The sequence below is a fragment of the Cornus florida genome, unplaced genomic scaffold, assembly GCF_030987335.1.
Source record: "Cornus florida cultivar Cherokee Brave unplaced genomic scaffold, ASM3098733v1 CherokeeBrave_3.0.0_Hap2_Chr10, whole genome shotgun sequence".
Taxonomy (NCBI): Eukaryota; Viridiplantae; Streptophyta; class Magnoliopsida; order Cornales; family Cornaceae; genus Cornus; species Cornus florida.
The window spans coordinates 71,067,405-71,094,213 of NW_026775580.1; the positions used below are offsets into that span (position 1 = coordinate 71,067,405).

The 26,809-nt window shown below is 35.7% G+C and overlaps 2 protein-coding genes across 9 annotated transcripts; one reads left to right on the top strand and one right to left on the bottom strand.

The window, feature by feature from the left end:
* Nucleotides 1-8,220: 8,220 nt before the first annotated feature.
* LOC132278929 (AAA-ATPase At3g50940-like) lies at nt 8,221-9,987 on the top strand. Its single transcript, XM_059780838.1, has 2 exons — nt 8,221-9,366; nt 9,503-9,987. The coding sequence occupies exons 1-2, from the start codon at nt 8,398-8,400 to the stop codon at nt 9,860-9,862; spliced, it is 1,329 nt and encodes a 442-aa protein (XP_059636821.1). The 5' UTR covers nt 8,221-8,397; the 3' UTR covers nt 9,863-9,987.
* A 1,037-nt stretch (nt 9,988-11,024) lies between these two features.
* LOC132276327 (bifunctional dihydrofolate reductase-thymidylate synthase-like) lies at nt 11,025-25,750 on the bottom strand. Of its 8 annotated transcripts, none has more exons than XM_059777703.1 (13): nt 25,514-25,750; nt 20,996-21,067; nt 20,753-20,898; nt 18,371-18,909; nt 17,897-18,296; nt 17,710-17,754; nt 17,362-17,427; nt 12,785-12,846; nt 12,624-12,698; nt 12,376-12,541; nt 12,136-12,259; nt 11,884-11,990; nt 11,025-11,336 (listed from the first exon to the last, which is right to left on the bottom strand). In XM_059777703.1, the coding sequence occupies exons 3-13, from the start codon at nt 20,822-20,824 to the stop codon at nt 11,226-11,228; spliced, it is 1,767 nt and encodes a 588-aa protein (XP_059633686.1). In that variant the 5' UTR covers nt 20,825-20,898; nt 20,996-21,067; nt 25,514-25,750; the 3' UTR covers nt 11,025-11,225. The 8 variants fall into 8 exon arrangements, with proteins under 8 accessions (XP_059633686.1, XP_059633684.1, XP_059633688.1 ...); XM_059777701.1 differs by having other exon boundaries at nt 20,996-21,116; XM_059777705.1 differs by lacking the exon at nt 20,753-20,898 and having other exon boundaries at nt 20,964-21,116.
* Between the last annotated feature and the right edge of the window lie 1,059 nt (nt 25,751-26,809).

Consider the following 26,809-nt stretch of genomic DNA (forward strand, 5'->3'; position numbering starts at 1 on the left):
CATTTATAGAGCTCTTTCATAGACCATAACCGTTGTAAGCCCTTGACTTAGCCGTTGAAAGTCCTTTTCTTGATTAAGACTTGTCATGGCACATTTGGTAGAGAAGCTTCCCATGACAGAGATTCCTTGTTTGACAGAAGTGTTCAGTGCATAGGGCAGATAAGATTTTAAATCATGTGTATGATCCTTTAATAGATAAAATGGCTATTGACATCAAGACAAGAGCTAGAAGACACACAATATGTCAGTGAACCCATGTGAGTCAGACTGTAAAAGCATAAAGAGAAGCACGGGTTGAAATATAGAGGATTTCAATGCAGATCTGGTTGACCATCAACTAAGTCGACTCAATTGTGAATTGAGTCAGCTGGGTTCAAGAACAAGTCGACTTGGTTAATAACCAAGTCGGCTAAGTTGGATAGATTCAAGATTTTCAAAATGCATAGCCTCGGCCTAACTAAGTCGACTGAATTTTCAAACTGAGTCGGCTCAGTTGTGAACTGAGCCGGCTAATTTGTTAATTGAGCAAACTGAGTTACCTTCCTGAATTTGTTGAGTCTCGGCCTAATCCAGTCGGCTGGATTGCTGACTGAGTCGGCTGAGTTCAATCTTAACCTATTTAATTGCTGTTGTGTGATGCCTCAAGGTTTAGATACTTAGTGTTAATGATTGGAACTTTGATATGCATGAGTATGATGATCTGAAGTGTATGAGAGATGAATGATCTTACAAGGAGCTTCAAATGATCTCATAGATTCTTTACATTTAGTTCCTAAGTTACTCACCAATCTGTCCACCCCATAGATAGGCTTTTATGATCTTTGTAGTTACATACACTTCCTTGAGCCGGTTGTATCTTGATGAATGTTCCAATGTAATTTTAGCTTCAGTGAGTTGGATACTTCCTTCCTGTCCTTATAATTTTCCTTTTGATCTGGAATTGAACTTTAATGAAAACATTAGTCCATTGAACATCATTAATGGTTTGTTATCATCAAAAGTATCGAATTGCCCTTAGGAGAAATCCGTAGGGTCAACAAATAATTCCAAAGGTAACAATTATAAAGACTTAAATAATTCCTATATATATATATATTGAATTTCATGTGCACATAACACCCCTTTACTATGAGATTAGGTAAGGGCGGATCAGGAATTGTCAATGGGGTGGGCTAATACTAGCAATAATAATTTTTCTTTTTCTTTTTTTGGGTTGTGCTAAAATAAGGTATAATAAAATATTTTATATATATATATATATATATATATATATATATATATATATATATGGGATGGGCTTGAGCACACCCAAGCCCCCCCTTAGATCCGCCAGTGAGATTAGTAGCATATTACCCCCTTGGGGGGTTGATTGCACAAAGTCCTTTTCAGTCATTTTACAAAATGATTTTTTTATATATATATTTTAAAAAATGTCATTGTAAGGGCATTTTAGTTTAACTCTACTTTAAATATGTCGATAGGACATATTTGCACATATTTGATATATTAGGGGCGTTTTTTGCACGCGAGAGGTGTGATATGCACTGTAAGAATAGTACATGGGTAATTTTTGCACTTGACCCATAAAATATCTTTCAAAGGCTGTCTTAAAATGGTTGAAAAATTATGTTCCCAGAAGTCACACAAATTTTAGAGTAAAAGAGAGATTATATACATTTTTAGAAAACCTAAAAATGCTTGGAAACCAAGTTAATTTCGTGCATGTATAATCTTGCAAAAATCTAACCAAAAAGAGGAAACCAAAACAAACTAGGATTGAAAATTTCCTTTTGGTTTGCAGAGTGCAACAAGCTCCGTGGGGTGGAACTGGTTCCGCTTGGCCAGAGAAATTTATTCTAAAAAACATATTTTTGTAAAACACGTGCAAACCTAGTTTTGTGGGCAGGAACCGGTTCCGCAGTGGCAATGAGTTTTTCACAAACAAAGTATTTTGTATCCCAACAGTGCAATCAGTTTCATGGAGCGGAACCGGTTCCATCGTGGCAGTACAATTTTTATATGTAAGACGTTGAAATTTTGGTAAGTACATGTATGAGGATCTTTCTTAATATAAGTAAATAATAAACAAAATGGTGATATCTATAAACACAACTATGAAAAGGATGGAGAAGGAGGAGAAAATAGACTGGTTAGCGAGTACGTTGGTGGAGATAGCGAATGCGCTATCATGATCACCTTAATACTCTTTTTCTTGATGCTCTGCCTTTAATGCTTGTATTGAAGCTTCTATTTATAGCCTTAATACATCTTAGATATTTTACTCTATTGTCCTAGTCATGAATCATGGCTACTGAGGTAGTATGATGACCCTAGGACTCTAAAAGGTCATTTCCTCTTATCGAGCCCTGGAACCTGCTGGTTAGTCCTATCTATTGCATTAAATGCAATTTGTCATTTTTTATACCTGGCAATAACCAAGTTGATTGTGGCTATGTCAGAGCATTAAATGTGATGCGAAGCCTCTGCTTTATAGCGTGCATCCACCGTCTCACTAAACAGACTCGTTTAAAGAGTATGTTCTAGCTAGTTTTTCATCCACCAAACCAAATCCTTCTATAGATCCCTATGGGGAGAAGCTCCTAGAATCGAGAAGATCCCTATCAATATCTCGAGTTGCTTGTTTATGATTTGCTTTTCATAGTACCGCATGATGTGGTACTTTGGTTAGCGAGGAGTCTTGAAGTTCCTGGTAGTATAGAATAGTGTCGATGTTTGTTTAACTTTGATGATGGCGTCATTTAAAACTTCTTAAATGACCTAATACAACACTAAGGTTTGATTGGTCGTTGGTAAAAACCACTCGAGGCTTTTAAAAAACACAGCGCAACACTAGGGTTTGCTCGTTGGTGAGAACCATTCAAGGCTTTTTTAGGATTTTGATTGCTCATTGGTAAAAACCATTCAAGGCTTTTAAATGACCAAGCGCAATGCTAGGGTTTGATTGCTCATTGGTGAGAACCATTCAAAGTTTTTTTAGGATTTTGATTGCTCATTGGTGAGAACCATTCGAGACTTTTAAATGACCCAGCGCAACGCTAGGGTTTGCTTGCTCACTTGTGAGAACCATTCGAGGCTTTTAAATGACCCAGCGCAACGCTAGGGTTTGCTTGCTCACTGGTGAGAACCATTCGAGGCTTTTAAATGACCCAGCGCAACGCTAGGGTTTGTTTATGTAATGCCGAGGCCTTTTAAGTCTTTTTGTGAATATAAAATAGTTTCAAGGAATGCTTTAAAGTATAATGCCTAGTATTCTACACGTGGCATAGTTTAGTTGTGAGCCACTCATGCAGTGCCTAAACACCAAACTCAGTGGTGATAAAAATAACGTGATCTTACTAACATATCTTCTCTAATGTGATATTCTCAATTGAATCAAAATTGAACGCATGTTGATTGCACGTTTTCTTCTGTTTTCGTCATTGAAACTCAAAAATAAAATAAAAATTACAACTCGAACATCAAAATTTACCACTACGTGCTCATGTGAATGATGATGTGGTTCCGGCCCTAACAAAAAGTAGTCCATATTTTTAGTGTATAATTGTGTTTGAATTCTATTACATGTCTATAAGCCCCTGGATGGGATAAGAGGTCCCATAAAACTACTACTGATGTTTTCTATATTTGTAATGTATTAATTATGATTGAATTCTCTTACTTTTTATATTGGTTTAACTTTAAATTTCTTTTTCACTTTGTAATCTATTGACTCACTCACGCATTACTTGTCTGTACAATTAAAGCAATATCTTTTTCTGGCCAATCCCAATTGCCCTCCCCTCCTCCTGTCAAGGAATAATTCTCCTCTTTAAACATTGGTACACACCTACACAGTAATTATGATCAGATGATGGCTAATATCTTTTTCTGAAAAATGGAAACATATATGTGCATATATTAATGCAGCATGAGTATATTAATGCGGATAAGATACTTGTTTTACAAATTATTTCTCTATTTGGTTATGCTCGTTGGGCTTTCACGAAATTAGTAGTGCTGGTGTTGGGTCTTGCGAAATTAATCTTCAGAAAGTTAAAATAATAATAATAAATATTGAGAAGCGATATGATTAATTTGAGTTCCCTTCTTTCTTTTTATTATAAGAATTAATTGTTGACTTATGATTATGATTGATATTTTTAAGAAGACTCGGGACTTAATATCGCTATTATAACTTCAAATTAATCAATAAGTTAGTGGTATTACGTCTTACTTTTTAAAGGAAGGTCAGGAACATAGTTCACAATCGCGGTATCGGTTGTGGTATCAGTCGCGGTCACGATGTAATGGATTAGAACGAATATCGGTGTAAACCAGCGGATTTATAGAAGTGTGTAACGGCATCGGACCTTTTAAAAAAAAATTACGAATCCGGGTCTATCAGCGAACACAACGAACCATGGTCAGGGGTTGGAACCTCCATGAAAGCATATGTGTGAGTGAGTACCAATTAAGAAAAATAAAAAAACTTCATATTAGATTTTTTTATTTTATTTTTTATGTTCAGGTATCAGTGTCATAGACTTAATTACCATCACACATCTAGACAACATTTTACCTCCTCATTTACATTACATCTGGCTTTGGTACACTTTTAGGGTGATTACTTAATCTAAATGACGTTGGTAATGGATTGATGAGAGATTTATAGGTTTGTCTTAGTTAATTACTTACTTAAAAAATAAAATGATGCAAGGCTACTATATTTCTTGGAGGAGTGGCAACCAGTCCACGTTGTTAGAAAGATTCCTCTAAAAATAACTTGCTCAAATGTAAATTGATGTCTAAGGCTCGTAGGGAAGTTATGGTGAAATTGCAGTTACCGTGAAATCGGTGTTGCGAAATCGAATAAAGTTAAATGGATCAGTTGGGCTAACCTTTGTAAGTCCAAGGAAGATGGGTGACATTGGTTTTAAGAATGTCGAAGCTTTTAATTTAGACCTCCTAACTAAGATTGCATGGAGAATGGAAATAGGTGATCAGTCCCTGTTATTTAGGTCTTCTTTCAACAAGAAGATTTCAAAACTTCCAGTTTCGTGGATGCCCCGGATAGACCCAGTGCTTCGTGGGTATGGAAGAGCATCCTTTTAAGAGGAATAAAATAGCGTATTGGTGATTCTTCCTCAATTAATTGTTGGAAAGATAATTAGCTGCCTCTCAACAATTTGGGGCTTCGGTTTTCTTGGACAATGTAAGCAGCCCTTCACTTGCTAAAAGTCTCATTCTGAGGGAGTCCGTTCCTTCTCAAAAGTTGGGTTACCAATGGTGGAAGGTGATTGTAAGCCTGTCATGCAGCTGCAAGCTTCGTTGGAAGCTCAGGGTGGTGTTCTCGGATGTATCCTCTCTTCTCAAGGAATGTGTAGGTTTTTCCCTTGCTTGGATTATTGGAGTAGGAAATGCTGCGACTTATTTGACTAGTAAAAAGGCTCTTGAAACCGAATGCGGTGATTTAAAAATGGAACATTTGAGCCCAATGGTTGTTAATGCCTCTTCTTCCCATTTGTATCTTTTCTCGGTTTGAATGTTATGGTTTGTTCATTGGTGGCAAAAAAAAAAAAAAAAAAATCTAAATGTATTTAATTTTATATACTATACAGTTGGAAGTAAATCAGATTTAGCATACGCTTGAGAAATTATTGAATTGTCCAACTAGTGAGTGTAGGCACATGATTAGTTTTGAACATCCTAGTAATTGTTCAACTCCTTAATCTACTGGTTCCACGTCCATACATGTGTCAACCGGTGCAGTAGTAAATAAGCTATGCAATACATAATATGTTACATCACAATATGTGTATTGCATATGTAGAATATTACATTACAATGCAACACGCAACATCACGATATGCAACACCAATGCGACAACAATTTAATATTTATACAACATATTTACATTAAAGATATATAACTTATTACAACACCATTAAACTGAAAATTCTATACATATACTTAATTATTATATACTTCACACACACATATATATTGAAATTTTTTTTGAAAAAACTATACATAGGTAAAGTTAAGAGTCATAAATAACAAATTTATCAGTTTTAAAAGTTAATTTTCTATTTTGATTAGATTAAGCAAAATAATTACAAATACATCAATATTTATTGCTCAGGTCCAAAATATCCTCACACTCTTATTTCAAAATACTAAAATATCCTCCTTAAAATGATATAATTTCAATATAATAACATAGATAATTAAAAATTAGTTTGACTAGCAAATAATAATTCTCTATCACTTACCTTCGTTGTCAATCAGCCACTAAGGACCTAGATCACCCACCTCGCAGGTCTTCTAGGTCCTCCTCCCTCCCTCTCTCTCCACACACACATATAAATATAAATATGTAATATTTTTGTTCAGGAGTTTCAGATCTAGGACCCTGTAAGCTTTAGAAGTATGTTATAACTTATGAATTTAGGATTCTCGCAGAGGGTTATCAATTTGGCATCTCAAAATTTATTGTGATTTTTTATAATTGATTGAAGAAGGAACAACAACTAGATACCCCTTGACAACAAAAAAGAAAGGCAGGTGGATATTTCAATACATCATTACCTACTGCCGGGATATGAAATCCTTAATAAATTCCATTATAGTTTTGACATCTTCTAATATATTAACAATAATAATAACTTCTTTTAGGTAACAATTGAAAAATCTTCTATGTGATATATCATCACTGCCATAGTAAACTTGTGGAGCTTTCCTTTTACAATTCTTACCTTTTAGATCAATAAATATTGATGTATAATAAATATTGATGTACTGAAAATTCTATAAATATACTTAATTATTATATACTTGACACACATATATATAGAATTTTTTTTTGAGAAAACTATACAGAGGTAGAGTTTATGAGCCATAAATAACAAATTTATCAGTTTTAAAAGTTAATTTTCTATTTTGATTGGATTAAGCAAAATAATTACAAATACATCAATATTTATTGCTCAGGTCCAAAATATGCTCACACCCTTATTTCAAAATACTAAAATATCCTCCTTAAAATGATATAATTTTTATATAATAACATAGATAATTAAAAATTAGTTTGACTAGCAAATAATAATTCTCTATCACTTACCTTCGTTGTCAATCAGCCACTAACGTCTAGGGCATCACCCACCTCGTAGGTCTTCTAGGTCCTCCTCCCTCCCTCTCTCTCCACACACATATAAATATAAATATGTAATATTTTTGTTCAGGAGTTGCAGATCTAGGACCCTGTAGGCTTTAGATGTAGGCTTTAGAAGTATGTTATAGCTTATGAATTTAGGATTCTCGCAGAGGGTTATCAATTTGGCATCTCAAAATTTATTGTGATTTTTTATAATTGATTGAAGAAGGAACAGCAACTAGAGACCCCTTGACAATAAAAAAGGTAAGAATGAATTTAGGATTCTCGCAGAGGGTTATCAATTTAGCATCTCAAAATTTATTGTGATATTTTATAATTGATTGAAGAAGGAACAGCAACTAAAGACCCCTTGACAACAAAAAAAGAAAGGCAAGTGGATATTTCAATACTTCATTACCTACTGCCAATATATGAAATCCTTAATAAATCCATTATAGTTTTGACATCTTCTAATATATTAACAATAATAATAGTTTCTTTTAGGTAACAATTGAAAAGTCTTCTATGCGATATATCATCATTGTCATAGTAAGCTTGTAGAGCTTTCCTTTTGCAATTCTTACCTTTTAGATCAATTGACATCAATTCCAAAGGGCAATCCAATGCCGATGGACGACGAAGAAAAGAGATGGAGAATTTTTATTTGCTAGTTAAACTAATTTTTAATTATTTATTTAATATTTGAAATTAAATAATTTTAAGAAATATATTTTTGTATTTTGTAATAAGAGTGTGAGGACATCGGACCTTAGCAATAATTCCTGATGCATTTGCAATTATTTTGTTTAATTCAATCAATGTGAAAATTTAACTTTTAAAATTAATCAATTTGTTATTTAAAGCTCTTAATCCTCCTTATACGAAGTTTTTCCTATTTTATTTAAGTATATATATATATTATTTCATAGTTTCTCTTTATACTACGTTTTTTTCCTGTTTTTTTAAAGGTTTAGGTTTTTTGGTTACTTTTTGGGCTTGGGTTGGCTTCTCTCTAGAGGCCTACAACTAAACCTTATTTCATCGCAACTTTAAATCCCTCATGTAAGGCGGTCCGGAGGACGATCTGGTACGAGAAAGTTCCATCTCTCTCCAGAACCACCGTTTCTCGATAGTATCACAAAAGATCACCACCATTACCTATAATTTTCTTTCCACTTTCGCAGTAAAACACCACCAATTCTCACTTCCAACAACAACAACGTACCAGAAAGCAAAACCAAAACATGGGTTTCTCATGCGAATCCTTACCCTCCTCCCAAACAGTCCTCTCCGCCGCCGCTTCCCTCACCGCCACGGCGGTTCTCTTCCGAACCGTCACCAACGACTTCATCCCCGACAAAGTCCACACCTACTTCCTCTCCTCCCTAAAAAAACTCACCAACCGCTTGTCGTCCCAACTCACCGTCGTCATAGAAGAATTCGACGGCCTCACTGCAAACCACATGTTCCAAGCTGTCAATGTGTATTTAGGCACCAAGATTTCACCATTAACCCAAAGAATCAAAGTGAACAAGATCGAAAAATACGATGAACTCTCATTCTCTGTTGACAAAGATCAAGAGATAATCGATTGCTTCAAAGGCGTGACGTTCAAGTGGGTCCTACAATCCACAGCCGTCAAACACCCATCAAAAGATAGTCGCAGCTCAAATCCCAGATCGGAAATCAGACATTTTGAATTCAGTTTTCCCAGGAAACAAAAGGACTTGGTTCTAGAACCATACTTGAGGTATATACTACAGAAAGCCAAGGCAATAAAAGAAGAGAGAAAAGCTTTGAAGCTTCACACAGTGGACTACAATGGTACAGACTATTGGGGTTCTGTACTTCTCAATCATCCGGCAACATTCGATACAATGGCGATGGATACGGAGACGAAGAAGGAGCTGATTGAAGATCTTGAGAGGTTCATAAATGGGAAGGAGTATTATAGAAGAGTTGGGAGGGCTTGGAAGCGCGGGTATTTGTTGTATGGTCCGCCCGGTACAGGGAAGTCGAGTTTGGTTGCAGCCATGGCTAATTATTTGAAGTTTGATGTGTATGACTTGGACTTGAGGGAGGTTCAGTGCAATTCTGATCTGAGGAGGTTGTTGATCGGCACAACAAACCGGTCCATCCTGGTGATCGAAGACATTGACTGCAATGTTGGGTTGCAGAATCGAGAGTCTGGGGACGAAACTCAGGATGATAAGGTTCGTTTCTAACTAAATTTACTCAGCAACATAATGACTGTGTTTAAACAAAGGGCTGATTTAATACTTCTAATGCAACATAAGAACTGTTTAAAACTTTGAACTTACATGTGATTGTTGGTGACTGCTACGACAGATTACATTGTCCGGGTTACTCAACTTCATTGATGGATTGTGGTCGAGTTGTGGAGATGAGCGGATCATAGTGTTCACGACGAATCACAAAGACCGTCTTGATCCGGCATTGTTGCGACCGGGTCGGATGGATGTGCACCTCCACATGTCGTATTGCACCCCTAGTGGCTTCAGGATACTTGCACGTAATTATCTGGGTTTAGAGGAGCACCCGCTGTTTGGGGAGGTGGAGGAGCTGTTGGGGAAAGTTCAGGTAACACCCGCTGAAGTTGCAGGAGAGCTAATGAAGAAGAGTGACAATGCTGAAATTGCACTTCGAGGCGTTATCGAATACCTTCAAAGCAAGGAAAACGAAGCGTAACCAAGGCCACCACCGGGTAACATTTTAGAGGGGCACTAACTTGTAGGTTTCAGTTTTATTAGATTATGAAGGATTTTGAATTGATCGTATTGTTGTAAACTCTGGATAATTTTTTGGACTATATAGAGGACTTCGGTAATGAATAGTCTTTGCTCTCATCTCATCTCCAGTTCCTTTTGTAAATCTTTTGGATTTTCCAACTGTTAATAACCTCACCCGCGCCCACGGGTAGCAATACCCCAATATTGTATAGTCCCGACCAATTAGAACATCCCATTTCCTTTATTGGCTTCACTAACGGAAGACAATCCTATCTTGTCTACAAAAAGGTTGGGATGTGCAACATTGTGAACAAAACACCAGAGAGAATCCGGGTCCATTCAATAACGGTTACCCCGAGATACTCAATAACATCTGGATTGATTCACAGCTAGATACTTGATATAGCAAAAAATTCACACCCACACTACTCGACTTTAACCTCGACTTTCTACATCTGAGCTACTTACTTGAGCCCTAGAATGTAAGGCGAGTATAACAAGGTTTTGCATTCCATTTGTTTATCAAGATAGAGGCAGAGGAAATGAGAAAAACAAGTTACATGGATCTTTTTCAATGATGATCCAAACCTGATATAAACTAACAAGCTTTTGCTACCATTGTCCACTAATGGCCTAATGTAAAACAGATCCTTCAGAGAATAAATTGGATTATTTCACTTGATAAGGCCATTCTGTCACAACACGTCTTGATTTGACTGAAATTTTCTACAAGTAACCAAGAATGCCAGTGCAAGACATATAATTGAAGAGACTGTCGAACTAGGACTGTCCCAAACCAACCTCTAATTTGACATTCTAGACAGGAGACAAAGATTGCACCACGAAAGGGAGGTCTATCATATAATGCATATGAGGTAACCCCTTATAAAGCATTCACAAAGGCACACATACTAGATAAAGCAAAAGCAAACAGGTGCATGCACACGCATCTACCTAATATAACGCGGCGGCTAAAATTAATTTGGCCAATGGGGTCTTCATGCTCGTCAAATAGAGAAGGTTACTGCATCATACAAATGAGACTCAAGAAAACCAACTACAGGTTCCAGTTCATATCCTGATGTCACAACCTGCATAGACAAGCAGCAAGAACTACCTAGTTCTTTAAGCAAACAAAGCAATTTAATATTATAGCATTGGAACAGTTTATACAGAATTGACAGGACCAAATAAGACAAGAAACCCGAGAAAAAAAAATGATTATACACTGGATGGTCAATATTACCTCAAAAAACAGACAGTATCCATCATTAAAAGGAAGAAAAGCAGTCCAAGTTTTTCTTTATTATCATCCTAAAGCTCTATACCGCCATTTTCATTTCTATCTTCTGGTGAGGATCATAACCTATGAGTTTGAAATCAGAAGCCGCGAATGAATCGATGTCCTTCTTCTCTGAATTGATTCTCAAAATCTGTTTTGCAACAAGGGAAAAACAATTATGGAAGTTCAAGAAATGGGAAGGAAAGAAATAGCTGCTCCCGACAAATTATGGCAGGAAATTAGCTTGGACCCACACCCTAGCTTAGAATAAAAATTTCATGTACCATCATCATATTCGTTGAATCACATGGAGTCAATCTATTTAATAGTGATGTATTATTGAATTTGTTCAAGTACTAAATATTGTACAATCACGACCTTACTTGAACAGGAAATATATATATATATATATTGTACAATTACAAAGAAAAGTACAGAACATTGGTGATTTAATCTATATTAAGAAGCAAAACAGAACCACGTACTCTTGTCTGAAGACTTGAAAAAAGAAAAAATATATATATATTTAAACATTTCAACTTTAGGTCAATAACTCACATCCTTCTTTCTTTTTTCCAAAGGGCCTATGTGGTATGACTTCCACCTCCCTAGAAGGGGAGATCTAGGGTTCAAGCCCAAAGAGGGTAAAACGAATGTGTGCAATGCTTGCTTATCCTTCTTTATTTTATTATACTTACAGGAAAAGGTTTAGGTAGTTTCTGAAGCTGCTCTTGTAGAGGCCTGATATGGGTTCTATAAACATGAGCATCCCCAGTAACATGGATGAAATCCCCAGGAATAAGATCTGTGCAGGCAAAGTAGGTTAAATGACATTCTTCTCAAAGTTGCACAAATTAGATAACTACTATCAGATCAAGCTAGTGATTAGACCTAAGGAAACATTGAGGGTTTTTACAATTTCAAATTTTGCCTGTAAAATAAATGCTTACCGCAAACATGAGCTATCATGCATGTCAATAAAGCATAAGATGCAATGTTAAATGGCACGCCAAGACCCATGTCAGCTGAACGCTGATACATTTGACAAGATAACTCGCCATTGGCAACGTAGAACTGCAATATATTAATAAGTTAAAAAGTAGTAAATAAAAAAATAAAAATAATAATAACAATAATAAACAAAATGCAACAATAAAAAAGAGCTTCAAAAAAAATACACATGTTGCAACCTGTGCAAACATGTGGCAAGGCGGCAGAGCCATCAACTTCAGATCAGATGGATTCCAAGCTGAAAGAATAATCCGCCGGTCATCTGGCTTATTCTTGACCTTGTATATAACATCTAACAACTGGTCAAATCCTTGGCCCGTGTAGTCAGCATGCATGTTGATGTATCTGTTAAAAACAGCCCTTAGATGGGATCTCCAAAGGTGAAATATATATTTTGCTTCCATTAAGTCAACTTCTAACCACTAACCGGGCACCAAAGTGTCTCCACTGGAACCCATATATGGGTCCTAAGTCACCTTCTTCCCTGTCCGTCAAACCAATACTGAAAAAAAGATTACAGAGATGCATCAGATGGATGATGGATCCATGGGGTCAAAATAGACTTGATTCTGATAGCTAAGTAGTTGCCTGTCAAGGTAGTCCCTAGATGCATTGCCATCCCATATATGGACATCTTTGTCCTGTAGAACCTATTAGTAGCAAAAAAAATTACGATCAACTTTTACATTAATTAAAAATCAGCAATTTGTAAAAGACTTAAATATAGATATATATATATATATATATATATATATATAATATCCACTGTTAGATATTTAAAAGAATACATAAAAAGCAACTCCTGAAAACACAATATAATAAAAGCCTTCACTAAATGAGCAATTTTATAAAGCTTCAACCAAGAACTGAAACCTCCATCTGGAATAAATTAACACTATGTAAAAGGATGACCTTCCAAATCGCATAATTCTCAGAAGTGAGACTGCTTCAATAAGTAACTTCACCTTTTGTTCAACTTAAAACAGTAGGAACTTTTAATATACGCTTACTAAATAAAAATCTGCTCAGAGTTTTGGGTTTAATACAGATATTTTACCAACAATTTAATAAATTATAAGTGCAGTGCTTGGTGTATTGATCGTTTTTGGAAAGGGATTCTATGATTATACGAAAATCACCAAGACTCACAAGCCCCTAGTATCTTCTAGAATCTCACTTTGGTAAAATCTATCCCCCTTACATTGTAATATCTTATTAAAAATATTATTAATGAAAGTTCAATTAAAATTTTGAATTTGATCAAACTACAATAGCAAATGCATTATGCAAGTCAATATATGAACTTTGAACTCAGTTCAGCCAACTGAGATTCACATAGAAACCGGCTTCTAAAGCAAATTGAGTGAGTCATCCATTTTCACATTTTTTTAAATACAGATTGAGACACTTAAAATGAAAGTATATAGGAACAAATCAGTGGTACTTGCTCATTATCAAATATTGCATTGAAGAAAGTATCCAACAAATTCATACTCTAACCATTTCCTTTAACTTGGGGGGGTTCTAGAAAACTTAAGATTGCTAAAAGCCATTTTATTTTGGGAATCCTATTTTGTTGCTATGAACCTTGAAAGAGCAGTAGGGTAAAATATTATTTCTGTAACCCAACCCAAATAGTTAAATAGTTCCGAAGATGCTTAATAGAATTTATCAAGAAGGGTAAAATACTATAACTGAAACCCAACCCAAATAGTTAAATAGTTCAGAAGATGCATAATAGAATTGATCAAGCATTCATTTTGTATCTCATACACTTGCTCTTTCGGAATCAGATAAAGATGATGGTTAGTAGAGCTGATCAAGCACTCATTTTGTGTCTCATACACACAAATCATTGCCATAACCAACACAGAGAATCTCAAGTGGGGACAATATTTTCTAACCGACACAGAGAATCTCCACGGGACAATATTTTCTATTCTTGTTATAAATCAAAAGATAAGGGAAAAAAATAAAAATTACCCAATGTGGTGCCATGGCAGGTGTCACAGGGGTTGATTTTGAATACGAATCTCCTGGCCTGTGATGGCACTAAGCCAAAAATATAAACTTTTTTTCTCTGATTTCTGACTTAGCTCAGCCAACTCACACTTGCTGCCTAGGACACATAGCAAGTAAAACACTCTCACACACAATTATAGTTGCAAGAATATAAGGACAAGAACACCCACGAATTTACAGAAGTCCAAGGCGTCCAACTTTTTACTATTATTCACAAAACAGTACAAGGAAAGGCCTCAACTGCAGAAGCATACAAGAGTCTTTCACAACACTCTTCTCTATATCTCACAGCCTTTCTCTCTGTGTATCTCCCTCTCAGTATGTCCCTCACTCTTCTACAGAACCTGCATATTTATAGGCAAACTCACAAAACTGCCCACAACAGCCCACTAAAGTGGTGGATGACACCCCCCTCCACCTAAGGTCGTGCTAACACAATCTTAGAGTGTCAACACTACATTTGCAGTTGATAAGCTCAACAGCTAGCTTGCTGGCATACCCAACACGTCATCTGTGCACAAGAGGTTGCTCATCATCTGCCACATATCTATATAAGTTGTATAACTTTATATATCAACATAATGGAGTAAAGATGACCCCAACCACCTGCGTGTTGTCACCTCAGACTTGTGCCACGTGCATAGGAGGTTACTCAGCACATCCCCACTCCCCATAATATATGCACATGAGTGGAAAGTGCTAGTAACCGCCCCCAACCGACTGAGCCCACCTAGCCATTTTCTATAACCATGAGCCATGTTTGAGTCCCCTGAGCCACCCTTGCATGTTGAGCCTCGTCTACGCCCACTCCCTTGTGCCCGTGTCCCTGACTTGACTATGCCGCACGTCCATGACTTTTGATCCATGCTTTTAAGCAACATCTGAGTCAATCTTGTGAACCTTGCTCGTGCCAAGCCCACTGATATAAACCAAGCCAACCCATGCTCATGAGTTATCCCGCGCCTTGGTCTATTGGGGCATAGCGTTAAGCCATGCCCACACTTCGGTCCATCCGAGCCACAACCTTGCTCAAGGCAAGTTAGCACAATCCAAGGACCCACACATGCTGGTTTTCCAAACCATGCACAAGACTTAGGACTTACTGGTGCATGTGCGCGCACCCGTGGGCATGGCGCGCACACCATGTGTGCGCCCACAACATGCTCACGCGTGCGCGACCATGGGCATGGCGCGCACACCACGTGTGCACCACAACATGCCCACGCGCACGCGCACGCGCCCGCGCCCGTGAGCATGGCCCGTCCTTGGTGTCGCCGACGCGCCACCAAGTGTCTCCTTCTCGAGCCACCACCTTCAGGTGGTGCGTGCTATGCCTAAGCATGTTGGCTAAGCTCCCAATGCGCGTTACATGCAAGGCGTGCCATGGCCTTACTGAGGGGCATGGGTGCTGAGGAGTGCTTCCCTACATTTGAATAAGGGAAAACCGCCGCTCTGACAGGAGTAAACATTACATATGTTTGAGTAATAATGGGCAAAATTAACTCTGGACCTCTAAAGCCAAATCTGTCTTCACCAATAAACTTCTTAGGCTTCAAGGAAGCTCCCCTAACTTTTCCAATCCCAAACTTCAAACTTCATTTTTCAGCATATTTACGAAAATGCCCCTGTGCACGATGACAACACCCCATGGCTGTCAGGGGGCTTATCAAAGTCCGAACCCTGTAACAGCAGGCTCCTAGGGACGTAGGACTTGAAATAGACACTACCTTTGATATTTCACAAAGTGCCTGCTCTGAGACTCGAACTTGCACCAGTGGCACCGATACTCAAGCACAACTGTTGAGCCAAGCAATGCCTCTCAAAAGATAAAATAAATAAATAAATAACCCTCTACAGTAGGTGAGAATCCCATCATCAACAGCAATATGGTGGCACGATTTAAATAACTATTGATAAGTATAAATTAAACAAAAACACAAGGAAAGCCCAATTTGTTACAGTTCTTTTGAAAAATACCCTTTTCTCTCCTTTTTCTATAAATATTCAAACATCAATTTCATAGCATCTAGATTACCATCTTATAATTTTATTAAATTAAATTTATGGTAAAGAATATAATTAAAGTGCATTACCTTGAAGGCATGCCATACATCGAAAATGAAAAGTGTAAATAGTCCAGGTAAATTCTATAAGAGGCTAAGAGCAAGCAATAGCCAGAGTAAAAAAAAAAAAGCAGCAGCATCTCAGTAAAAGTTGAGCTTTAGCCAACACTAAACACCAATTAATGAGGAATTTCAAGAGGAAATCTATGTGGGGAGCCCCACTAGCTCCAATAACTCCAGAACATGGTACATTTAAAGAAGATATGCATGTCAATGCTTTGCTCAATTGAGAAATACAAGGCCTTCCGAGATGGATGAATTAGGAGGATGAAGAAGAGAACATATCATGACTTGATTAAACCAAAAGGCGATAAATATCCTATATCTAAATCATAATCACTCCACCTGCTGAAAAGTATTTAAAACCACACCTAGAGTGTAACATGTCCAGATTCCAGACTGAATACAATCATGACTTGAACATGCCTGGACGCATGTAATAGCTACGGCTTTAACTAAACTTTACAATTTTAAGTTATTGGGCATCACAAATGGTCATGAAAAAATCTTATTTCTATTTTATATATATAAATATGTTGTGTGTGTGTGTGGCGAGGAGGGGGGGGTTGCCTAATTAGGTATCATATTAGGAAACTACTTTAGTTTTCATGACATAGGCAATGATGATTGATGAAGACCAAAGGAAAAAAGAAAAGGCTTCAATCAATGACCTAGATCAATTCCCTATAATGATCCTACAAAACATCTTTCAGAACTCCATAATGATCTTGAATTTTGCTACTCCTATTTTGCATGACCCTATATGGGTCCTCTACATTCTGGAATACTCCACATAACCCTAAACAGTTATAGAAGGATCTCTAAACAAATAGACTCGAACATCCATGCAGACACCATGAAGTGTCCCGTAAGCCCATGTGTGGCGCCTGCGTGGCCTAGCATTCACTTAATTTGGGCGCATCGTGACAATACATTGGATTTCATCATTTCAACCTTTTTTGTCATTACATTAAGAAGGAAAATAATGAATATGGAAACTATGGCAGTCATGAAGTATACCTTTGCATTTGTTGAGCCACTAATGAACCACAGAAGTTCTTCAACAACACCTCGCCAAAAAACTCTCTGTATAATAGAAATGTCATCAATGACACCTTAGACACTATAGATGAAAGGACATTACCATTCCATACACAGCTGCAAGAAGCATTTAATGACAAGCAAATACATAAAAGGCATACTAATCTAGAAGACCAATATGACATAATATTGTGATAATAATAGATAAATCATTGTAACTCCATATCAAGTATTAACATAAGAACAACAAGAATTATGTTTGCTCCAGGACATATGATGTGAAACAACATATTAAAATTGCAAAGAAGTTTAATAAAGAATAGATACCTTAGTTGTAAGAAGCGGAAAAGATTTGCGCAGATTAAACCGCATCTGTTAATTATACAATATTTATAAGTGACATATAAAAATGCTCATAATATTGCACTGCATGAACACAGGGAAACATGTGAAACAATGGTGATTAAAAAAAAAAATTCACAAGGTGAACATAATAAACCTATGTTTTCGATACCTGGCAACCAAATCTTGAAAGGGTACCAGTCCCTGTCCTGTCATCTTTCTGGGCACCACTTGAGATGATATCTTGAATCAGCCTCAGATACATATACTCATCATGCCTCTGAAAAATCATCTCGGGCAGGAAGTTAAAACTCTCAACCTCGAGCTTATTTGAATCTGAACTACCATTACACTTTACCCCACCGTTAGAAATTACAGATTCAGTTGCAGAACTCCTCACACGAACATAGGTCACAAAACAATAACGAATATTGGTTTCCACCAATGGGAAAGATGAGTACCATGGCTGAAACACAGAGATGTCAACAGGAGGAATAAATGTATCACATTCAATACTGGTCTCAATCTCAGTCATGTGGATTGCATCACATCCTGGAGCATTCAGTGCTTCCCTGTGCCAAAAATCATCAGTGCCTTTCAATATTCAACAGTTTGTAGATAATTAATGCAGCAACAGGATCGTTACCTTAATATCTGGCCACCTCCTATAACAAACACCTTCTCTATTGAAAAACAATAAGGAGATTCTGCTAATAATTCCAAAGCAGATGGCATGCTCCCACATATGACAACATTCTCGGCAGTAGCAATGTCAAAACTCCCAGAACGAGTCAACACAACATTGAGGCGACCAGGTAGAGGTCGATGCTCAAGCGGAATACTTTCCCATGTTTTCCTCCCCATTACAACTGCATTCTTCTTCCCAGGGTCGGATGTAGTCTTTGTTATCTCCTTGAAAAATTTAAGATCAGAAGGCAACCTCCATGGTAGCTTCCCATCTTTTCCGATGCCCATATCACGAGTTGCAGCCACCACAACTTGGTAGGTCCTCCGGACATCAGGCTGCTTGCTCGCATCACCATTTGAAAGGCTCACAAGGGAGTCCCCTCCCATAGTTGAGTATATTCGGTGCTTTGCAATAACGTAAAAAACTCCAAATAAATGCGAGTATACTGACACTGAACAGGTTCTGAGAAGGCTACTTCTGCAAGAGCTCAATAGAACCTAAAAGTGATAATGTTATAAGATTATTATCCTCTAATTCAGGCAATTAGAAAACAACATCTATAAAGGCCTATAAGTATCATCAAACCTGGGGTATGTAATTTGCTATAAGTTATTAGAAGGCAGTCCGTTATTGTATTTTCTATCAAGTCATTAGGATAACTTTATGAATTTAATTAAAGAGGTTCAACTAAGAAAACTTTTGGCAAAAGTACCCAAAAAAAATAATAAAATAATAAAATAATAAAAAATAAAAAAGGCCCTGAACCACTTTATAGTTTCGGGATGTCCCCCTGTACTATTTTTTGGAGCAAATCAGTACCTAAACTATTAATAGGTTGCATATTGTCCCCCTGAAGGTCACCGGAGACTACTTTCCGACTGTCAGAGGGGCACGTGACTTGATTTTTGCATTTAATGGCCAAAATGCCCTTGCATATGACCATTTTACCCCCTTCCTTACAAGAACCCATTTGCTACCTGTTTACTTGCAACATTCATATTCCCTCTCTCTCCAACCAAAGCTCTCCTCTCCAACAGGCAACTGGTGAGCTTTGATTTATTATACATGTATATTCATATGTGTGTGTGTTTGTGTGTATATATATATATATAAATTAAACAGAGTAAACACAAAATGATACTAATGAAACAGACTAAAGTGTGTTAAAAAAGGCAATGTTGGATTGAATAGAGAAGAAAGAAAGAGGACCTCTTTTTCATTGTACATTGGGATTTGAACGAGAACCATCCGGTAAGCTCTAAATTACCCAATTCAATATCATCTTTTATGGGCTCCCATTTGTAACGAGTCTCTGGTTTTCGACCAAACAGCTTCACAACAACAATCACAATGCCCATATAGACCCTCTCAATGATTAAAATCACAGATGTTATTAAGCACAACACAATGGCCAGTCGAAGAAGAGGGACTATCAATGGTGCTTTGACCTGACCCCAAATCAACATAATCTGATTTGTTATGTCATCTTGAGAACCCATAAAAGAATCCGGAAGAAGCTTTACAAAGGAAAGTTTCTCCATTTATGTGCACTTTGCAGTTGAAAAACAGTGTGAGCAATAAAACAAGAGTTTCTATATATATATATATATATATGTATGTATGTATAAACTATAGATCTGTATGTATATAAAACTATAGATCTGTATGTATACATAGGTCACATTTGGCTAAACAGTAAGAATATCTTTTTCTTTTGGTTTTGCTCTTGTGTTACGCAAAACAATGGTGGTAGAGCTGGAATGGCTCAAAACCTCCACTGAATTGCAGAGACACACAAGATGGTTTAGCACACCCTTTTCAGATGTTAATCTGTTAAACCAACAAAATTGAAAAACAGAGCATTGTACATATAACCCTAATAATGTTAATAACATTTCACACAAAGCTCTTAAAATGCTCTGTTTTTCTTCTTTCTACCCAAAAATGCTTTGTATCTTCACACAGATGCACACACAAGTGCTTGAATAAATGTCGGAACAGAGGAAGAGAGAGAAACAGATACTCTTACTTATTCAAAAAAATAAATAATGGAAGAGAGAGCAACAGAGGAGAAACCAATAAGATTGAAAAACAGAGAAACCAACAATTGAAGAGAAAACAAACCCAAGAAACGAAGTGTCTCACCCACAATCAAAGTGTCTCTCTCTCTAAACCAACTGTTGTACACTTCTGATAGTGGTTTTGGGTTAAAAAAAAAAATGTTTAAGTTAACTTCGTTGAGGGCATTATTGGTATTTTGCACCTATGATATTTTATACATTTTACAATAAATTAATAAGCGGGGTTAGATTAGTAATTTGGAAAGTAGTTTCCAGTGACCTTCAGGGGGTAGTATGCAACTTTTTCATAGTTTAGGTACTGACTTGCTCCAAAAAATAGTACGGGGGGCATCTTGCAACTATATAATAGTTCAGGGGTTTTTCCAGAACTGATTCCTTCTCTTTGTTTTTACAACAATGCTTTACCTGCAACAACGGACTGTTATGTTAGAATCATTCCCTAGATAAAAGCATGTGGAAAGACATTATACTTGATGCATGGCGTATATAATTCTTTAGAAACCTTGCAAAAAGGTATGTTCCTTGACCACGATCACGCGTTAATGTCTGCCAAGAGCTACTCAGACTCCCTCATCTATGCCAAAAGCAATAAGACCATTCACGATGAAACACAAACAATGAATCTGAAAGAAATAAATAAACAAACAAATAGAAGTGTCAAATGCAATGCTCAACCATAAGGCAATTAAGACGATAGCCTAAGGCCACCAATAGGAGAAGAGACCCATCTCTCATTATATTAGTTATATACAGTATTCCTGTTAAGCCTCCAATTAAGGCGGTCGCCTAAGGCCCCCAATAAGAGAAAAGTTGCATATCTCATTATATTAGTTATATATTTCTTTGAATGAATTAATTTTGCTTCCTATTGTATTAATTACCAAATAAACACAATTGCTCTCGTATGGGTAAATGCAAGTTTCTTTTATATATAAATATAATATATACTAGTATAATATTACTTAATGAATTATTTATGTTTCATGCATTATTTTAATTACCATATGAGTAATTCTTTGAAGAGAGCTTCCTTACCATGAGCTCTCCATTTTAACCAATGAATTGAAAGATATGCTCTTCTCGTGAGGGAGCTCTCTTGAGAGCATTAGTCTTACCAAAGAAATACAACTGCTCTCCTATTGGTCAATACGAGTTTTTTTAAGTGCTTGTTATATATAAATATATATATATATTAATGAATTAATTATGGTTCGTGTACTGTATTAATTACCAAAGAAATACAATTGCTCTCCTATTGGTCAATCCAAGTTTATTTTATATTAGTTATATATAAATATTAATGAATTATTTATGCTTCGCATATTGTATTAATTACCGAATAAATACAATTATTGTCAATACAAGTTTCTTTTATAGTAGTGTTATATAATATGTGTGTGTGTGTGTGTTAATGGATTATTTATGCTTTGTGTATTGTATTAATTACTAAATAAATACAACTGCTCTTCTATTGGTCGTTTCTTTTATTTTTATCTTATAATTATCTCTTTTTGTTTCCTCGACAATTTCACACCTTTTGCATATCGGTACTCGTTCAAAATTTTGTATTTTGTAATCAATTAACTCTCTTCCACGTAAATTTTAGCACAATTAAATCACTATCTATTAAGTTGAAAAACAAAAATCAAATTTTTATATTTCTTTGAGCTTACTACAAGTTAAGTAGAAAGAATAATTCTAAATATATATTAGTACTATATTAATATAACCAATGTTAAAAAACCTTATTTAAAGTTTGCTTTAGGCCTCAAACTGCATCAAGCCAGCCCCAAGTAAAGTGATAAAGCATGACATTTACTACTCATAATAAAGCTAAATTTTATTTATTTTTTTAATAAGTAAGATTGTATTGAAAAGGCATCAAAAGGGAAACACATCCCTCACAAGCTACATAAGGCCAAATAGGGCCTTTAAACTCTCAGGCTTCATTTGGATTGAGTGAATTGGAGGGATTTGGAAAGAAAAGAAAAGAAAGGATAATCTCAATTGTGTTTGGATAGTCTTTAGTGGAGAGAAAAGAAAGGATTGGGAGAGATTTGGATGGATAGGTATCCCTCTAAATCCCTCGTATGTTATCCTCCCAAAAATGAGAAGATTTGGAGTGAGAGGATAGTGGATTAAGTAGTATATTCATAATCTTGAAACTACCTCAATAATTAGAAGAACAATTTTGTTATGTCATTCATGTCGCATACTCTACCTCTATTAGTTCCAACTTTTGACCTCTTCACCTCATTTCAGTTTGGCCCGAAAAACTTTGAGATCTCCTGAGTTGTACCCGGAACAACAACTGAGTTTGTCAACTAGTATTTCCTGAGTTACATGTTCCTATTAAGAAGAAAAGAAAACAAAAAAGTATATTTATTTTATAACTTACAACCACCATTAGATTATAGTATGGTATGGTTGTTACCATATTATATCAGTCTGTGAGAGAATGCCTAAAATCCACCTTATGAGAGATTATTGTTATCTAGATGTTTTATCTCTCTTGTCGGTGGGTCAAGGTTGCTATATCGAACCTTGTTGTTTATCTTTAGTTTTTGGGCAGTAAAACATTTCCTTACCTATTAAAAAAAATAATAATAATTAAAAATGTTGAAACAAATCATTAATAAAGGTTTATAATTCTTTGAAACAAGAACCATGTATTTATAAGAACATCTAATTTTGCACAACATTAGTGCTGCAAGGTTCATGTTAATTAGTAGTAATTTATATATGAATCAAACTAATTTATTTATTTAAAAAATTGTTGATGCAAAAATTTTAAATTTTTGAAAATTTTGGATTTACATATATATTCTATGTTGTAGCAAGCTAGAAGTAAACCGCTAATAGTAGTAGTACTTATGGTAAAGCAATTCTGTGGGAATGAAAATCCCTTGAAGTTATGTATACGTTTTCTGTCCGAAGATTAAAGCACAAGCTTGAGTGTGACTGATTAGGATACCCATTCACTCCCACCTCCTTTACATTCTCAAAAGTGAGATCTTCACATTTTCCTGTGTATATACTTAGTAAATTGACTCAATCTAGTCACTTGATTAATGGTCGACTCTTTTATACAAAAATAATAATAATAATAATAAATAAATAAATAGAATGGGACCTCAATGATCCACCTCCTGTTGAGGTGGGAGGTGGGCTAACCATTGTGTTTTGATCCTAACGTTTTCGGCAAGCTAGAGAGCATGGTTAGTCTTAGGATAAATAATTAAATATAAAAGGGTATAATAGTACTTTTGTTGTTATCCTTTATTTTCAATCCAACTTTTCTCCAAACAAGAATATTATCATTTCCTCTCTTCCGTCATAATTTATCCAAACATGAATAGATGTTATTACTATCCTTTCTTTTCTTTTCTTTTCTTCTCTCTCATAATGAATGATATCCTTTCTTTTCTTTTCTTTTCTCTCCTGTTTATCCAAACGAACCCTCAAAGAATCTAAAAAATCAACTATCTCCTCCATGGATTTACAATTTCCATAGAACCAAACAAAAAAGAGTGCTAACAAAAAAGAAGTTCAAACACCAATAGGGTTTTCCTTTCCATCAAAGGATCCCCCCTTTCTTAGTGCTTTAGAAGCAATAAATGACAAAACACAGAGATCATTAAGTAATTCTCACAGAGGTCTACCTAACTGAACTCTTATCACAAAGCAACCTGTTTAAGAACCATGAAACAAAAAGTAAAGAAAAAATACCAAATAATATTATGCTGATGAAACATAAGGAACTAAAATTTTGTTAGACTTGATAATGTGCCATAGAATATATTCAAGTGCCAAAACAATCATAATGAAAGGATTTTTCTCTCTTTTTGTTTTGTACTGTAGAGGATGAGAAGTCATAAGTTTTTAAAATACAATTGGAATTGAATGAAGGGGTATAGTAATGGAAAGTCTAAAATTCCAATTCAGTTCTATAAAGGTCAACTTATAATAGATTGTCTAGAACAGGAGTGGAACTATCCGGGCGACTTGTATAAAGTATGCTCTCAATTATTAGAATACGAAATTAGGAGTGTTTTAGACCATTAGCCATTACACTTTAGAGCCTGTATTCCTAGGAATTTGACAGTACCACTTATTAACAAGTTCACTACAGGAACTAAATTCTAGGGCATGGGGCACCATTTTGGAAGATTGTATGTGGGCCTTGAAAAGCTACTCTTAGAACAATCTCTGCGAAAATTGATATATTTACCCTCCATCTCAGTGGACATCTCCAAGTCAACATTAAAATCCACATGTCATAATCTATTCTATGCTCTTGCTTGTTTTATCTAGTTCATTTTCTATGTTCCCACTCAAAAGTGTAGATCTGTATAACAAATAAGATGGAACAATCATAATTGGAGAGTCCTACAGAAATCAACAAAGGACAAAGAATTTACTTGTGGTGATATCTCTAATAATCCTCATTATGTTTAAAAGAAATAATAGTAATCTTTCAAGAACCCCAAAAGATAACTAACCCAACCCCAACCCAGACCCTAAAATTTTAAAAAAAGAAGAAAATTTGAAAATTAAAAGAAACAGAACTTACATTTGGAAAATCCATTAATGGGATCAAAAGAGATCATCGAACATAAACAACCAAACATGCATGTTAAAAGAGTAGGAAGCATATATCAGAAGAAAGAGGCATTTAGAAAAAGTAATCAGAACTTCAAGTGAAATCCAAAATTACTTAAATTAACAGATAAATTACTTAAATTAACAGATAAATCGGTAAACAACACAAAATATTCCACGAATTAAGTTAGAATCAAGAGTGCAAGAGTTCCTGCAACGAGGTGAAGCAGAGCTAAACTGAAATTACGACATGAAATCAGAGTAGTAGGCAAATGCAGACTCAAAAACTCTTCAAAACAAAGAAATAATAAAATGCTTTCTAAAACATTGAGCATTTTCTAGGATTTTACTTAATTTTCTCTCGTTCACCCAAGAACCAAACAGGAAGTCACAAAGATAGAATTTATTATATACAGACCTTAAAAATAACGCAGTCTCTTTAATTTCTGCTTCGCGAACTTGGCCACTTTCCACACAAGAAGAGAGTGAGAGTTAGGATAGTTTTATAGGGACTGAAATTGCTCTCTCTCTCTTACTCTTCCTCTTTCCTCTCCTGTTTTTGGATGGAAAAGACAGCGAAGGGAAATGGAGAGAGGAGGGGTTTTAAAAAGGAGAGAAAACTCGTAGAATATCCAAGAGCGCATTTGACGGGGAGTGCCGTCAATTGTTTATAAATGGGGAACAATAGTTGTTACTTTACCGCAATGCCCAAACCCCTTCCTAAATTTACAAATAAGCCCATGTCGTCGGCTGTTCCCCCTATCTCTTGTGTGGTGCCGAATCAAGCCGACTTTTACCCTGTTTAGGCTTCCAACATTTTTTTTTTATTTTTTTTATTTTTAGAATACGTGTATTCAAGTCAAAAGTATAATTCGAAAGCGAGATCTCAAGGACTTACTTCCTGAATCCCTACCAACAAATTGTTTAGGCTTCAACTTGATAATCAAACTTATAATTCATGAATTGAGGGATTCACCACAAATACATTAAGAAAAATATATATATATATATATATATATATATATATATATAATTGTATGAGCAATATAATGTAATTTTTATATTAGTAAAATTGTTACATAAGTAACGTGAATTGTTACATAAACAATGTAATGGCGGGTTAAGTGCAAAAAATCCCTCTCGATGTAGTGCAAAATAGTCCTTGTGTAATGTAAAATTACTAAAATACCCATAGACTATTAATTTGGTACAAATGGCTCCTAGAAAATTAAAATGACGATAATACCCTCGTTTCAGTATAATAAATTAATAAGTATAAATACAAGCCATATAAAGTGACCTTTTTGTTCAATTTGTGTAGAATTTTGTTTGTTTGGGATAAGAAAAAAATAAATCTCGTTTTGTGCAACAATAGGATAAGCTAAACCAAATAACCCCAAAATCGGATGTAATAAAACCAAAACCAATCACTCCCACACTATATAATACACCTTTGACTTTTCTTTCCTTTCCATTAAAAAATAATAATAATAATAAAATAATAAATAATAATAATAATAATAATAAATCATTAAAACATTTTTCTAGTAATACCATCGCCTCTACCCACCTCTTCCCCACCCTGGCCGCCTCCACCTAGGACTGCAACTCGGATGGGTTTGAGGTATAACTTGAGCCTAACACATCATATGAAATGTTAAACCCAAGCCCAACCCTAACCCTATTCTCAACGTTAACTACTCAATCTGAGCTC